The sequence below is a fragment of the Macadamia integrifolia genome, chromosome 10 (assembly GCF_013358625.1).
Source record: "Macadamia integrifolia cultivar HAES 741 chromosome 10, SCU_Mint_v3, whole genome shotgun sequence".
In the NCBI taxonomy this organism is placed as follows: Eukaryota; Viridiplantae; Streptophyta; class Magnoliopsida; order Proteales; family Proteaceae; genus Macadamia; species Macadamia integrifolia.
The window spans coordinates 27,200,606-27,217,629 of NC_056566.1; the positions used below are offsets into that span (position 1 = coordinate 27,200,606).

Consider the following 17,024-nt stretch of genomic DNA (forward strand, 5'->3'; position numbering starts at 1 on the left):
TAAAACAATAGGAAGAAAATGAAGAGCTGACATTCTTAAACAGGGATGCCTCTGATCTGAGAATCATGCTACTCCTGATAGGCTGAACGTTTCATTGCCCCAACAACATTTACTCCCTATGTCCTGCAAAGACAGTCCTTCTCCTCATTTTGGCTATCCCAATTCTTCCATCTGTCAACCTGGGTAATGACTTTTAATTAACTTACTATTTAATCCCTTACATTAATTTCCAGAACTTGTTTAGGAGATTTCAAATAAGTAGTGGAGGAAGGGAAAAATTGGAAAGTTTGACTGTTACCGTCCCCCTTAAACTTTGTGTTTTTTCAAAGGGAACGGTCGTTGCAGGACAGAGGAATTATGTTAGATGATAATCTTCTGTCTTACACTGAAAAAATACTACTGAGGAGAACTGATACATTTATAGGGATATTTATGATCTGATAAGAGTGCCACTATGGATGGGATCAAGGAAATAATGTCCCTTATTTAATGGGAATCTTCTGTGATACCTTGGTACCTTGGAACCTGCTACTGAGAGAACAAAATGTCAATTGGGACTTGATTCAGAGAGTGAACTCCCTAGTTGATAATTAACAACCTCAACCTCATACGGGATGAGGACATTCAACTGAACCAAAATGTGTCTTGAGATTAATAGTGATGGACTGTTTAAAACGTAATGCTACTTCCTACCTGATGCCAGTCATAAAAGTTGCTGGTTAAACTTCGGTGCTTAAATTCACTGGATCCTAACTGAACATCTTTTTTCTGCAAAATACACGAATAGTCCACTCTTGTGAGATGCATTACTTGGTAAGGATTTCCTCTGTTTGTGTTTAACTGGCTATTTTTGAATTTTTAAATGCTCCAAGTATGTTGCATATGCATGTGATTTAGCATAACCATCTGGCATATGGCTGTATTAATTTCATCATTTTTATCCAGGTCCGTACTTACTCTGACTGGGTGATAGATGGAGAGTATGATTGGCCTCCTACATGCTGTCTATGCAAGGCTGTGCTAGAAGATGGAACTGATCCACAAACTACTAGATTGGGTTGCTTGCGTATGTGATCAATCACATTCAGTCAATTCCTCTAATGTGTAATTCTTTTCATCGCAATCTCGTGTGTTGAGCTATGTTCCATGCTGCATTACTTATGTTCCTTCCCTGCTCCTTTCAGATTTGATACACACAAATTGCTTGGTATCCCATATTAAAAGCTTCCCTCAACACACTGCACCGGCAGGATATGTGTGTCCTATGTGTTCTACTGCGGTAGTATCCACTAACAATAGAGATTATAATTGGTTTCTTTCTTTTTCTCTCTGTCTCTCTGTTCAGACAATGGTAAAGTGGTAATTGATTTGATAACTGAAGAAGTCTGGCATGAAGCAAATGTTTCCTGATCTTGACATGCGTCACATGCCCATCAGCAATAATAAGTTTTGGATCTGAATTTCTGATTAATTTTGATGATAAAAGGGTCTGCTGTCTGCACTCATATAAGGGAGTTTTTTGAAAATATATCTTATAGTATTTCTTGGAGAAACTATTTCTGAGGGTCTCTGGCGTTTTTATTTTTATGGGCTCAAAATAAATGTGTAAGTAGGATAATATATCCAAATCTTTGTTAGTGGATTATATGTTGATATATGACAACTTGAAATTTATATTTCAAAATGTTGTATACAGAAGTAAAATGGGGTTGCAATAGGTCTAAATTTCAGATCTCGTGCACTTTCATAATAGATAATCTTGCATGTTAAAGCCTTTTTGGATGGGGGTTGCGACCACTTTAAAACTATATTATCTATAGTCTACTGATTAAATTAGATTGTGGTGACATAAAATAAATAGATTCAACTTTTCTATGGTCCTTCAGTACAAAAGATGAAATATACTATATTATACTAATAACTACTATACATATTAAACAGGCTATGTCTATTTGATCTTGTTTCATTCTTTACCCTTATAAAGAGTTATATGACGGGGATATTTTACTTTGTTCAAAGCGAACCTGTTTGATGTAATTTTATTTCATTATATTACAAATTGATTATCCCATTGGGTCAGAATAACTTCATTTTATGTAATTTTAGATGTGTGATGTGACTTGTTTATAATTGATGCCTTTTTGATGCAGGTATGGCCTCCTAAAATCATCAAAGATTCAGGATCCCGTCTTCATTCAAAACTTAAGGAGGCTATTATGCAGGTATATTCCATGCTTGTTTATGAGACCATTTGAGACAAACAAATTCTTGTTGCTTTGTTCAATTATGGGCGTGGTTTAAAGTATCTCCAATACCGATACGATACCCTCCAATACGTATCTTAGATTTAGCCGACCGATACCGATACATTAATTCTTGATCTTTAGCATATCTTTGATACGATATGATACCCTTCGATACGTATCTTAAATTTCACTGACCGATACCGATACTTTAATCCTTGATTATGGGTTTGATCAAACAAAACATTTTTGTTATGTTATCATTTATATATATATATATATATATATAAATGAGAACTTAATGTCAGCATACATGGTCCTTATTTTGAGCATTCAAATTGATACTCTGATGTTCCTTTGTCCTAGTGTGTTTCTTAATGTGGAATTAACTTTCCGTTTGACATTTTCCTTATGCTCATAATCTTATTAAACGACTTGATTATCCAAGATAAACCACATATTCCTAAGCTCTCACTTCTAATAGGACCCCATTTGGACTTGGTGCCTTGCCTACTTTTTCCTCCTTAAAGCTTCTTTTACTTTAGACACCCTAATTTTTTTCATATATCTCTACGATTTGTGGTGTGTTGATGGATGATGCAGTCTTCCAGGACTATTACTTGAAATGTCTTCATTTAATAGGCTGTAGAATTGATCTTTCCATCTCTCTTTAATGTTCTCATACCTGTTAGTACTTTACTATCTTCACTTTTAATCCATCTAACATAGTGGAAATCTCTACTCTTCTTTTCCCTCATTTCAGTTATCCTATAGATAGCTTTTCCTTCTTTCATTTATAGATATTTCATCTCCCTTGGTTCTCCCATAATCTTCTTAGCTTCATTTCTAACCCATTTGTATCTTTTTAGATCCTCAACACCTTTAGTCCTTTGTCATGTCTTAAAACTAGCTTTAACCTTTACCGTCTTCACTTTTATTGCATCTAACTTGGTCAAAATCTCTACTCTTCCTTTCTCTCATTTTAGCTATCTTATATATAGCTTTTGTCCCTTCCTTACGTGCTTAGATTATTATAAAGATCTTCATATTTCACCTCCTTTACTTTTTGCAAAATCTTCTTAGTTTAATTTCTAGCCATTTTATTTAGATCCTTAACATCCTTAGTCCTTTGCCTTATCTTAAAACTAGCTTTCTTAGTCTTAATGGCTGCTTGAAATTCATCATCCCACCACCAAGTCTCTCTAGAGGAATGGCATTTTCATTTTAATTCGCGTAGGACATCTTTAGCAACCTCCTTAATACAAGCAATCATCTCGTTCCACATCATATGAGTGTCTCCATCAAAATCCCACTTTCTTTGTTTGACCACTTTATCAGTAAATGATTTTTAGGTATCTCCTTTGTTCCATCGCCTTATCTTAGGGAAAATAAGCTCACCTTTCTTACGATTTGGCGTAATGAGACACATGTCTATGGCCACTTATTTATGTTGTGTAATTAGACTCTCTCTTAGTATAACCTTGCAGTTCTTACATAACAACCTACAGACCTTTTGGCTAGAAAAAAAAAGAAAAAAAGAAAAATCTATTTGGCTACTATGATGTGCAGCTTTGAAGGAGCCCCCTTAAGATACCTTAAAGATTGGCTTTTAGTGTACTATCTAGGGTGTTTCTATAAGCTGGCTGATGACTCCAACAACAAAAGAAATATTTGTCCTGGTAACCAGAAGATAATTGAGTCTACCAACTAACCTCCTGTACTGATACTTGTCCGCAAGCTCCTCACCAGCATTTGCACCAAATTTCTGAGGTGGTTCTATAGGTGTATTAAATGGTTTGAATGCAAGCATACTAGTATCAGATAGAAGATCTAAACATATTTCCCCAGTGAGAGACTGATTCCCTTCTTACTCCTTATCATTTCATTCCCAAGAAAATACTAGAAGTCACTAAAGTCTTTCATTTGAAGGTGTTTTTGTAAATATGATTTAACTTCTACAATACTAGGCGAATCATCGCCAAATATAATAATTCCATCAATATGCACAATCAAAACAACCACCCTAGGGTCACGGTGACAGACAAATTCTAAATAATCATAGTAACAATGAGTGTCTAAGTGAATCCACACTGAGTAGCAATTAGGCTAAGATTATCAAACCATGCCCAAGGTAACTATTTCAAATCATAAATCGCCCTACACAAACTTGAAAACTTTACAAACATTCTCCACTTGAGTAGCACACCCAAGAGCTTGCTCCATGTGCACCTACTCGAGCAAATCACCATATAAGAAGGCATTCTTGATGTCCAACTGATACAATGACCAATCAATATTCACAACCAAAGCTGAATAGGGTAAGTAACCATAGACTTTTGAGTACAAGAGTGAATACCTTTGGGAAGAGCCATTGGTAAGTTTGTAGGTGACGAGGAAGATACAAGAGCTCAAGGCACAAAATTAGACCTTGTGATGTGCTGTAAAGAGAAGGGAGCCGGATCAGCAGGTAATGGCTTGGGACAACGCTGATATACCTATAGCGATGTTTGTTGAGAAGTGGTCTGACAGTCATGAAACGGGACCAAAGCAGAAATAGGAGCATATATCAAACAGTCTAGATAACCAAAACACGACTCTCAGCAGAAAAATATAGAGTATTTAAAAAAAAAATGTAAAATCAACACTAATGAACTGCCTCCGAGTAACTTGATCATAACTAGGGGTGAAACAGGGCCGGGTTGGGCTGGGTTTCTTAAAACCCTAACCCAACCCTAGGTCCCAAAACTCAACCTAACCCTAACCCTAACCCAACCCTACCGGGTTCATGCTCAGGCCCAACCCTGCCGGGCTCAGTGTTGGGTCACGTTGACCCTAGCTAGTCTCTTTAGTGGAATCACATTCCGACAAGTACAAATCAATTCCGATTTCAATTCCTAAAATGAATTGAAACCTGGTTTTTTAATTAAAACCCTAAAATGAATTCCTCCATTAAACTATACTGAATGTGATAATTTATCACTCTTTCATGGAGATTTCATGTGCCCCTATTTTTCCATGTGACCATTTTTTTAATCCCCTCAATCAAAAGTCAACATATTAAGACATAATCCAATCATACACTGTTGTTAGAATTTCATCTTAATCTACAATAATGCTGAATTTCCAATATATAAGGACCAAGAAACTCAAGTACTACAAGCCCCCATCTCTCCTCATTCCTTATTTTTTGGCTGTAGAGATGGGTTTTTCCTTTGGCTTTGTGCTCTCTCTTTTGGCTATACTGTTCTTTATCATATTCTTGTTACACAAGAAACTCAATGACAACAACAAAAAACTCCCTTGGCTAGGAGAGACACCTGCATTCTATAAAGCACAATAATAATCAGGGTTAGACTCAGGGCGGGTTAGGGTCGGGCTGGGTTTTCTATGCCTTAACCCAGGCCCGGCCCAACCCCACACAGGGTTGGGTTGGGTTGGGCCGGGTTGGCCATCATAGTCGGGTTAGATAGGGTACTGGCTTAGGGCGGGTTCGGATCATCGGGGCTAAACTTACACCCCTCATCATAACACTGATATCCTTTTTCAGTCTTAGAATAACCAAGAAAAACACTTGATTGCATGGTGGGGTGATAGTTTATCAACATGTGGTTGCAAGTTGTGTACAAAGCGAGAGCATCCAAAAACTCAAGGTGGTAAAGAAAACAATGGCGAGTTGGGGAAAACAATAGATTATCAAGAACTGAAGATGGCATCCAATTAATCAAATAACAGGCTATTAAAACAACATTACTCCAGAACTTTGGGAACATTCATATGGATCAATAAAGATTGAGCAATCTTCAATAAGTGCTGATTTTTTTTCCCCCTTTTAGCCACCCATTCTGCTGAGGGGTGTAAACACAACTCATTTGATGAGTAATACCATGGTCAGGACAAAAACATAAAATTTCACGTTGGGCATATTCAAAAGAGTTATTAAACCAATAATTTTTCATGAAAGCATTGAACCAAGAAGTCTGTATTTCATTATAAAAATGTTCAGAAAACAGACTTAAATTTGGAAATAAAAAAAACAACCATGTCAACTAGGAATAATTGTCCATAAAAGTAACAAAATAAAATAATCCTAATCTATTTTTGACTCGACATAGACCCCAGATCTATGAATGCCCTATAGAAGATAAAGTCACTCTTAGACACTACGATAAGTAAGAGACGAAGAATGATGCTTCTCTTGCTCACATGCTTCACACTCAAGGTGAGAAATAGACTTGCAACTAGAAATCATTTGCTCAAGTTTGGATAATGACAAATTTCCTAATCGAAAATGCCATTGAATAGGGGAAACACTACTTGAGGTAGTAGCAGCAGCCATAGAAGACACATCACACTCGAGGTAATACAACCCAGATCCTTCTCATGCCATCCACCAATCTTCTTCTGTGTCTGGAGATCCTGAAAGACACAACAAAAAGGATAGAATGTAATAGAGTAATTAAGTGCTTTAGTGAGTTGACTAAATAATAAAAGATTCAAAGGTAACGTGGGAATCTGAAGGACAGAGGATAAGGGAAAAAAGAGGAGATAGGGAATATAGGTCATGGCCAATGACTTGGGTAGCAGACCCATTAGCCAGAATAATACGAGATGGATGATGAGTTTTATATATCAAGGAAAACAAACTTGACTTTCTTGTCATATGGTTAGAGCCTAGAGGCACTAGAATCAATGACCCATGAAGTGGGGGATGAGGTGGTTAAATGGGCAATTGTACATTTATGGGCCAGAGTAGCTGTGGCTGGGGAAGAGGATGACTCAAGCTGCTGGACACCCTTCAATAACTGAGTGACCAGATCATCATGAGGCAAAGGTCCTGATGTACTAGCTAAAATGAGGTGGTAAGCTTAGTGTTGCTAGCTGACACCACATCAGTACTCCCATCAGAGACTTCTGTATTGGCCAATCGCTGGACAGGTTTTGGCTTACCATGTTTCACCCAACATGTATCAACAGTATGGTTAGATTTGACACAATGTGTACAATGCCATAAAGTCTGATCTGTCTACTGCCCACCATGACTTCCTGCACCACATCCTCCCCCTAAACCAGGACCTCTCCTAGGATAGCTAGGACCACGATCATGACCACCACTATTAGCAACAAGCACAGAGCTTTCCTTAGTAGAGGAAGACAAATCAACTATGGAGTGAGAAGGAGAAGTAATACACTGGATGCAAGAAAATGCCTCATTCAGAGAAGACCCCGATCCAGCTAAAAATTTTGCTGCCAGAAACTCAGCCATTTATATCTTTAACAATTCCAGATCTGTAGTGAGCGGTTGATAAACAATAGTTCCCTCCCACATCCCTTAAAGGCACTATAATACTCACCCATAGATTTGTCTCCCTGCTCAACTTGAAAATTTTCTAATAGAGATTATGCTTACGAGACATATGCTTCTCTTGAGACTTGAGAGACTTTTTTGAAGTAACTTAGGAAAGAGCCTGGATGCCTAGGAGGTGCCTTGACAACCATGCTGTGAAGATGAAGAAAGTGCACAATATTTGTTTTGCAATTGTATGGTGAGGAGGGGAGTTCTGTTCTATTTTGTAGGTTGTGTTCAAGTGCCAGGTTTATCCCTTTTTGTTGGGAAAGATAGAAAAATCTGGAAGATCCTACCTTATGCTTTTTGTCGGAGGTATTGGTGAAGGTGGAACCTGGCCAAGTTAGCTCCATGGAATGATTGAAGACATTAACACTAATTGTGGGGTGGCTCTGAGTTTTGAGGACGTTTGGAGGTGTCAATTCTGTTTTTGTCGCTGGGAAAGCTATCTATTCAATCCTATTGGACAGATTTGGTATTTACTACTATTTGTTGCAGGTCGTACCCTTTAGAGTTGCTGATATAGTTTCTCAGTGAAGCTTGGTACCATTACTTCCTAAGACATTATTTGGGTAACTTTCTTTCAGTGTTATGCAGACTGGTCTGGAAAAAAATCTGTTCGGAAGTCATCATGTTTCATTGCCAGCAGCTGAGTCCCGGGTTCCTCCTCCGGCTTTTGCTTCAGATCCGCTTGTTTCAGCGAGTGGGAGCAAGGAAAAAAATAATCCAAACTCTTTGTATCCCTTAAGTGACCAAAGTATGCCATCTTCAGGAATGACTGAAATGAGCATGCCAAAACTTTCTATTGATATTGCAGAGATAGATGGTCCGTCATCAGTGGGAAGTCAATTCAAATCTGGTCATGAGCCCAACTTCATGAAAACTGCAAGCCCCGCCGGTGTAAGTGGAGATTTATAGTATACATTGTGTTTATAATGATTAACTCAGCTTAGTTACTCCTTGTTTTTATTCTTGTCTCTATGTGGAGCTCTCTATTTGAAGTCTGTATCTTTTTCCATGTGCGTGCACACCAAAGGTATTCTTGTGTCTGATATACTCCTTTTGATTAAAAGCAGCCTGGAGCTACAACAAGAAAGGGTTCTTACCATGTTGACAGGGAAAATTCAGGAACATTCTATTCTGACGATGAAGATGGGACCGGGAAGAAATACTCTCGAAGGGGTGAGTGGAAGATCACTCGTAATTTCGGCTAATATTTATTGGTTATATGAACCCTGTTTCTCTGATGAGTTAGGGAACATGCCCACCCCTCTCTGAACGTCGTGTCTATGGGGAATCTCCTTGGCAATTCCGCTTTGTAAAGTCACTGGATCTCACTAAACTTGGGAATATTAATGAGATTTTCTATTGCAGGTCCTTTCCGTCATAAATTTCTTAGAGCATTGCTACCTTTCTGGTCTAGTGCACTGCCGAGCCTTCCAGTAACTGCACCCCCGCGGAAAGATGTATCAAATTCAGATGATGTTCCAGAAGGCCGTTCACGTCACCAAAGACCTTCAAGGATGGATCCGAGAAAAATCCTCCTCATCATGGCAATCATGTATTGCACCCCTACCTCTTTTCTTTTAATCACTTCCCCTGCAGATTTTTTTTTTTTGGTCAAGTGGAAAGGTTAGTGGTCCATTTTGAGCTATTGGATTGTCCCTTTTTCTGAAGCAATATTGCCAAAGAAAAAGGTGATAACAAAGCAAGAATTTAAAATCGGAATGACTGGATAAGATGTGGAAAAAGGATTTCAAGAATTATTTCCCATGCCTCTTGTTTTATATTGACTACATGCAGGAAATTTTTGGACCAAACATTTTTGATTGGTTGGTTTCATGATCTCAGAGAGGTTCTAGGCCAAGTTTTCTCATAGGATATTTCAACCATATGATTCTTACAGATTAAAAGAAGATACATGTTTTACTCTTAGCATCCTAAATAAAGTGGTTGATTGGATGTTTGGCATCATCTGATCAGGTCATTCTCCCCCTCTCCCCCACCTCCTTGGCCTGGGTTGCTGTTTGGGTTCATCTGATCTGGGTGATGTCCACCCCCCTCCCCCTCTCCCTCTTTTCCTTGGCCTCAGTTGTCTTCTGGATGTAGCCAGTTTGACTGCATGCTTCCCATTTTGGGGGTGTAGATAGACTGATAGAGTGGGCAACTTTTACCTACAATCCTCTCTCTAGATTCATTACCTCTCCCAAACTGAGTCCCCAAAGGATGCAGATTTATGGTCCTCACTCTGAACATGCACCCTCCATGAAAAATGATTTTTTTTACTAATAATGTTATTTCTGCATTAGCTCACCCTATTCAGTTGGGATAAGGCTGAGTTGTTGTAATGTTATTCTGCATTATTGTTGGCAGGGCATGTATGGCAACGATGGGCATATTGTATTATAGACTAGCACAACGTAGTCTTGGTGAAAGCCAGCCTGATGATGAGGGACAATGATTATCATTTAAGCTTGTGGCCAAGTTCGGGTTGATGAAGTCCTTTTTCTTGTATTCTTGGTTATGGGGCTTTTACCTCCAGGCCTGCTTTTATTCTCTGGTGTAAACTGCAGATCTATAGGGGCTTTTGTGAAATATAGTTCAGCTATCACCATTTGTGATGCTGAATGTCCATTACAGTGCAATAGTCACAAAAGCTCCTCTTGGCCATCATGCTCCATTCTCATGTGATACAACTGTTGTAGTTTTAAAGAAATTGCTTGATGGAATTTCTGATGATCCTTCAGTATGTATTTATTTTCTTACATGAAACTGTCATAGTGACTATTTTTCACAAACTTTTGTAGACTTGGAACTGTTTTTGCTCCCTTTCAGACTTGCATATTTTTCAGCTTATGAATTTGATTAGCCCCAGGGAACTTCAGAGCTATGGATTATGCTGTTTATGAAGCCTTCCCTAGTCAAACTGAGATCCTTTGGAATTTGCCATCTAGGTATAGCTCTGACCCTTTGTTTCCTTCCCTTGCCCTTGCCCTCGAAGATTGCATGAAGTGATATTCTGTAGTCCCCGAGCCGGAATGTTTAAGCCATCAGATATTATCCTGAGGTTGCATAATTCCACTGGTTCAAGTTCAAATCTCCCGATCCAATCTGGCTTATGTTTGGTGTAGCTGAGAACCTATGTACTTTCTAACTTTTTTTGTATTTTCAGGTAGGTGCTTTCACTAATATGTACATCCAAATTTTATCAGTTCACACTTCACAAGTTTTGGCTTTAAATGGAGTTTGTCAAGTGGTAAAATAGAGCCATAATAGTAGCAGGAATACCATTGGTACATCATTTGGGAAAAAAAATTGGACAGCAATGAAAAGCTTATGTTGATTGAGCCATGAAGTGACATTTTGTTGCCTGCTAGATAATTGCTTTTATTTTTTGGGGGGACAGTTTTCTGTCTGTGAGAGACCTTTGTGCCACAGACACAAGGGCTTGCAACAACTACCGCACCCCTGTATGGTGCATGGGTGGATAGAAAACATTTGCCCTTATTTTTTTTTTTTAATAAATTACAGAATAACTAATTCTTTGAGAGCATAAGAGCCAAATGCGAACTTAAGTAGGTGAGATTCTAAAGAGAAAGGAACAATTCATATCCCAATCCATGTGTATATATTGGACTACAACATATAAGGACAAACTTGACAGCCAATGTGATACCGTACAATATTCCTCAGTACTTTGGTCATTTTTATATCCAATAATAATTGAAAAAATTTGGCAGTTACCTGGTTGTAGTCACTAGTAGCCAAAGAAATGAAATAATTTATTTTCTCTTAGGGTTCATAAATATTCTCCTAGGTTTTTTATTCTTTTAAATGTTCTTTAAGATTCTATTCTTTCGAATGCCGTAAGGAGTTAGTTGCAATCCGGGCAGCAGTTAAATTTTATTCATCATGCGAAATTTTTTGAAAACCAAATCATTATTTACTCATGTTAAATGATTGTTTTACCTCAAAAAAGAGAAGAAAAAACAATATCCAGTCCATGACAAGGAAAATTAAACATGAATTGCTACACAATTAGTGTCCACGGGGGTAACGCAATTGGTGAACAACGAACTTGGTACGAGTCGTAAACTCAGACGTCCTAAATTTGACTCCTACTAGATACACCTTGGGCCACTCACATAGAGATGTTTAGTGTTCTTCACTTCTTTCAGTGAAAGTTATACTCGTCATTAGCGAAAAAAAAAAAAAGATATGGATGGGTTCATATGAGTAAGGACCACACACCCTTCTTATTGGTTGAATTTCAACCCAAAAATAGCAGTATTTGATATTTACTTTAGTGTTGAATTACCTTTATTTTTCTGGTTTGAGAGTAATTCAGTCGATTGGACCATCACCATAGTTATGATTAAGTTTGCTCTATTAAATTAGTTTGTTATTAATTGATAGAATTTTTGAATCAATATTCAAAATAATAGACAGTAGGAATGAAATTTCACAACCATATACTAATAATTGATCTTATAAATTAACTGTAAAGTATATTCATATGCGTGAATATAGAGGGGAGTTCCTCTCCGACTGGCTATAAGATTTGACTTTTCAAAATTCTAGAGAGTTCTTGAAGGAAAATTTATTAATTAAATATAGAAAAAAATCATAATTAGAAAATTTAAAGAAGACAAAATATATGAAATGCTAAAATACATATTGTCAAAGAGGGTTGACTAATGTCTGAACAAACATTTGGGGGAGGGGGATGCAATGGAATAAGAATTTTAAAATTAAAAGTCGTTTGAAATGAATGGAATTATTCCAATTCTTTCTTGCCTTGAAACTTACACTATCAATAATTACAATCTTGATTTATTGAATATAGCTATGTTAATTGTTACATGTGCATATATTATTAATTTTGTCCCATTTCACTAACATAATTTCGAGCATATTATATTAGAGCACTATCAGTAATTTCGTTGAAGTTGATTTTAGTTACGTGAGTACAAGAAAATTAATGGATAGCCCAAAGATTAGTTCAAATTTAAAGACACCATTGTTTATGATTTGAGGATTTTGCTTCCCCTTGGTTGGATACGTGAACCTTCCCTAGTGGTTCATTTTTTGGATTTGAATCCTCTTTAGCACTCGATACAAAAGAGAGAGAAATCTCATTGATACCTCTCCAGCACTATTGCGCCGAAATAGATCTTAATCCTCATTTTCCTGATTTCCATTTTACTAAAAAAAAGAAAAGAAGTCCTAACTCAACTCCATAGTCTCATAACAACCATTTTAATTTCTTTGTGAATTATTTTCCTTTCTTCTCAAATACTAAATTATTAAAAAGGTCATCTTTAGGTTTTCTGGATCCATGCTTGAGGTTTCCTCAATCCCATAAACCTAACCTATCCATTAAAAAAAAAAAAAATTTAAAAAAAAAAAAAAAAAAAATAACTCCATATTAATCTCTTCTCATGGGCTTAGGCAAGATTACAATGAAGGGAACAATGGAGTGATAATTAACCAGAATCTCGAGTTCCCCAACTGAAATTAATTAAAAAGTTGACTTATGAAACTATAATATATTTCTCAAACAGAACTTTTGTGGAGGAATCAAATATGGACACATGCAGTGCACATTGCTATAAAAGGAATGAAGAAGTCAAAATTTTAAAAAATCCAAAAAAATGACTAATGTCAATCAAAACTTAAACTAACAATTGGAAAACAATTTATTGGAATCAAATTAGAGGAGCAATCTCTAATCTATCATAAATAAATGACTTTGACAATTTTAATGAACAATATATCTTTTTAGAACAAAATTTCCTTTAAAAAAATTTGAAATATAAGTTAGTCTAAAAATTTATGCTAAACCCTTTTTTTTTTCTCTCTCTCTCTTTTAAATTAAGTGGATTATAGTTTATATAAATGAAAAATAGTATTACAATGGTGGGATTAGAAGCAGAGGGGAATGGTTAAGGTTTTAATTCCTAAATAAAAAGATTAACAGAAATATTGGTCTGGGCATCTTCAGTTTATTTTTTATTGACCATGCATATGTCACATCACATGTTCAACGTATCAGGATTTTTAAGGTACCCCCACAAGATAATTGTAGGGGCCAAAATTAGTATAATCTTGTTTTTCTTCTTCTCTTCTCATTATATAAGCTTGTTTTTTAAACTTTAATTAGCAATTATTCCTGTGATTCCTAAAATAGTATAATACAATAAAAATCAGAGGTCATAATCTCATTATTAGGCTTTTTTTTATAGGCTAAGCAGCTTCAATGTTGTGTTCAATCTAGTAATTAGTCCCAATGTACACAACAAGGGCTTGTCTTCCATGAATAATGCTTTCTAAGTGTCTAAACATTTCATCATAGAGCACGATATTAACCAAAGGTCAAACAAAATAAAATCATGGATTTACTCGAATTTTCATCCATCCACGATGAAGAGATAACCTCTTAATCTATAAGATTTGATCTTCCAATTGGACTGAAAGAAAGAGTATTTGGATCTTTGTAAATAGTTGTGGAATTTAATGATGACAGTTACTATTCCAGAACTCCAATTATTACATCAAATGACTTGTGGTGAAGAGATTCTCTTTGCATCCTTTGTGGGTGGCAGAAAACCTTCTCCTTTATCTTATACGTTGATCCTAAAGATTCTAATACTCATTATTTCCTATGTGTCGCTAGAGTTATTAAGAACAGAAACAAATTTGAACAATGTATATACATAAGATAATGGAAATAAGATAGAAGAATGATTAGGTAAATTTTATTCCGATCGATCTAAAAAGTTGACTTTTTGAAGGTGTGAGTGTTTTAAGGGACACAAACATTTAAGATAGAAAATTAAAAAACAACTTAAGAAGTCAAAATATAGAAAATTCTTATATTATGTCAACGAAAAGTACCTATCAACTAGAATGGGTTTATACAAACAAAGCAAAGATTATCCTGATCCTTGGTAATGAAACTGTTCTTACATGGTTGTTAATATGGTTGTTCTGATTAATTGAGGCCTTGGGTGGCCTTTGGACTGCCTATATTTTAGATTCGTAACTCATTTCAATCTTATGCCTAGCACATATTGGATTTTTTCACCTTATATTTTTAGTTGCTAAAATGCCTCTTGGAATCATTGTTTTTAATGCTTTCTCAAGATTTCAATGTTTTTCAAATATATATTATGCAGCAAAACGCATTTGGTTGAAAGTTAGGACTTGAGTAAAGGGAGATGTGAACAAGTATCGACTTAAAAGTTAATATTGAAGTTGCGACATGACAATAGTAGTAATCGTGATTAATGATTGCTCTATTTTTTTTTAACATGCCCATTTCAGTTCTCTTTTAAGAAAATTTCATTTTCATGCAGCATGGCTTAAAAATCCTGAGTTCTTCTTATTTTAATATAAATTTTATTTTATTTAGAAGTTAGTAATTGGGTTTATATATTTCATGTTTCAAAATAAAATCAATGAGAAGCAGTCTCCAATTTCATAAGTAATAAATTTATCATCGCAAAAAAATATATAAATTTTTTAAATGACCTCAATATTCAATATGATAATTTCAAAATTCAAAATACATTTCATCAAAAAAAAATTTGAAACTTAACTCAAAACTGATGGGAAAATATGGACCCACTGGGCTACAAGAGCATTTTCATGTATAAAATTGACTTCCCATATTGCATGTATTCATACGTATTTTTCACGCACTGAAATTATCATATAGAATATTAAAATTCATTTTCCAAAAAATCTTCAAATAAATTCTAAATTCTATAATAATCTGGTCAAATTTTGTTTTTAATTTTTTAAAGTTAATCAGTAAACAATCTTCATCATTTGTCCATTCAAACTCAAAGGATTTACAAGAAAACCAAGAATATCTGAACTGGATGATGGAACGCTATATCTAGGTTTAATTGTTTCCTCCCTTTTTTATTATTTTTTAATTTAATTAATATATATATATATATATATTTTAAATCATACTCCTACTATTATTATAACTTCCACGTCTATCACTTGGACATAATATTTAGAGAGTATAGCTTAGGGGAGGAGAGGGGAGGATAGAAGACTCGAACCTTGGCCTCTAATTAGGACCCAATGTGTGCATAATTTGATGATAATGCGTCCTAGAATAGTACATCACTTCCCATACCAATTAAAGGGTGGATCTAATGTCAGAGCAAGGATGATCCACACCATAGCTTGAGTATGTGGCCATCATCATCTTAGGTGCATGCTTCGTATTTGAGAATATTGTTGAACTCAACCAATAAATGCAGTGAAGTCGCTAAAGCTATGTTTGGTAGTCATGAGGAGAAAAGAAAAGAAAATCATGAAATATAAATGCAGTGAAATCGTTAAAGCTATGTTTGAGAAATTCTTATTGTGTTTGGTATGTCTTGAATCAAGAGAAGAACTTTAAATATATATATATATATATTTTTTTTTAATTTCAAAATTCACATAGAGAATGGTGAAGTTTTCTTCTCCTGCAATAAATAAATAAATAAATAAATCTTGCCTAAAATACAAGAAAACACAAGAATTTAAAAAAAATATATATATCTTTTTCTTTTTTTCTATTGATAACCAAATAGACAATTTTTTTTTTTCATCATTTCATTTCATTTTTATTTTTTTCTTTTCTTCTCTTTTTAAATTTTTTTTTTCTTTTCTTTTCTTCTCTTGGTTATCAAAAACAGCCTAAGGTTATATTTAAAACCCAAGAAAAGAAGAGTAAAGATTAGAAAAAAGAAAAGAAAATATAAATAACATAAAAGGACAAAAATCATGCTTACACAAATGATACCTATATATCTAAAACTCTATATCTCTTCTTTAAATTTATTTAAAAAAAAATTTTTTTTGGGGGTTTCAAACATAACCTAACATATAATTTTTTTGAGGGAGAAATTTTTTTTTTTTTTGGGTGGGGGTTTCAATAACAGTGAGCTTGTTGAATTCCTCTAGCTTTTTTTTATGTAATATATATCAATGGTTTTTAGGCTGGCGGTGAACTTGATCCTCTAATTTTCTTGTTTTTATGTAATAAATGTATAGAAAAATGATATATTTTATTTTATTAAAAATATGAAAAAAGGAAAGGCATAAGAAACTGTTTCTCCTTTGGTATATAGATCATAGAATAGTAAGTCACAAAAACCTAACCCTAGTAAAACTCATATATTTTGAGAAAGAAAAGGGAAATGGAGAAAAGTGAATCCACAATGAAGATGCATAATTGTTTAGAATAATCACATATCAAATTTAGTTTTGCTTTTATAAGGTTTAAAATTTTGGAATTAGTACTCGATTGCGATTCGACTTGTATCCCAAAATCGATAGATCCAAGGTTTTAGAACTTCGAATCAGTCTGATATTGGACCATTTAGATTAGACGAATTTTATTTTTTTTCTTTTCCTTTTAATACTTC

At 35.1% G+C, this 17,024-nt stretch overlaps 1 protein-coding gene across 4 annotated transcripts in view; it reads left to right on the top strand.

The window, feature by feature from the left end:
• Window positions 1-10,385, top strand: part of LOC122091625 (zinc finger protein-like 1 homolog) — a 12,197-nt gene extending 1,812 nt beyond the window's left edge. For 3 of the 4 annotated variants that reach the window (XM_042661649.1, XM_042661647.1, XM_042661648.1), the window contains 7 exons: window positions 946-1,066; window positions 1,185-1,279; window positions 2,151-2,222; window positions 8,185-8,487; window positions 8,661-8,769; window positions 8,962-9,148; window positions 9,961-10,385. In XM_042661649.1, the coding sequence (XP_042517583.1) occupies window positions 946-1,066; window positions 1,185-1,279; window positions 2,151-2,222; window positions 8,185-8,487; window positions 8,661-8,769; window positions 8,962-9,148; window positions 9,961-10,048 (975 nt within the window). In that variant the 3' untranslated portion in view covers window positions 10,049-10,385. The remainder of the gene's footprint in view (window positions 1-945; window positions 1,067-1,184; window positions 1,280-2,150; window positions 2,223-8,184; window positions 8,488-8,660; window positions 8,770-8,961; window positions 9,149-9,960) is intronic. The other variant, XM_042661650.1, reaches the window with a different exon arrangement.
• Window positions 10,386-17,024: the final 6,639 nt, after the last annotated feature.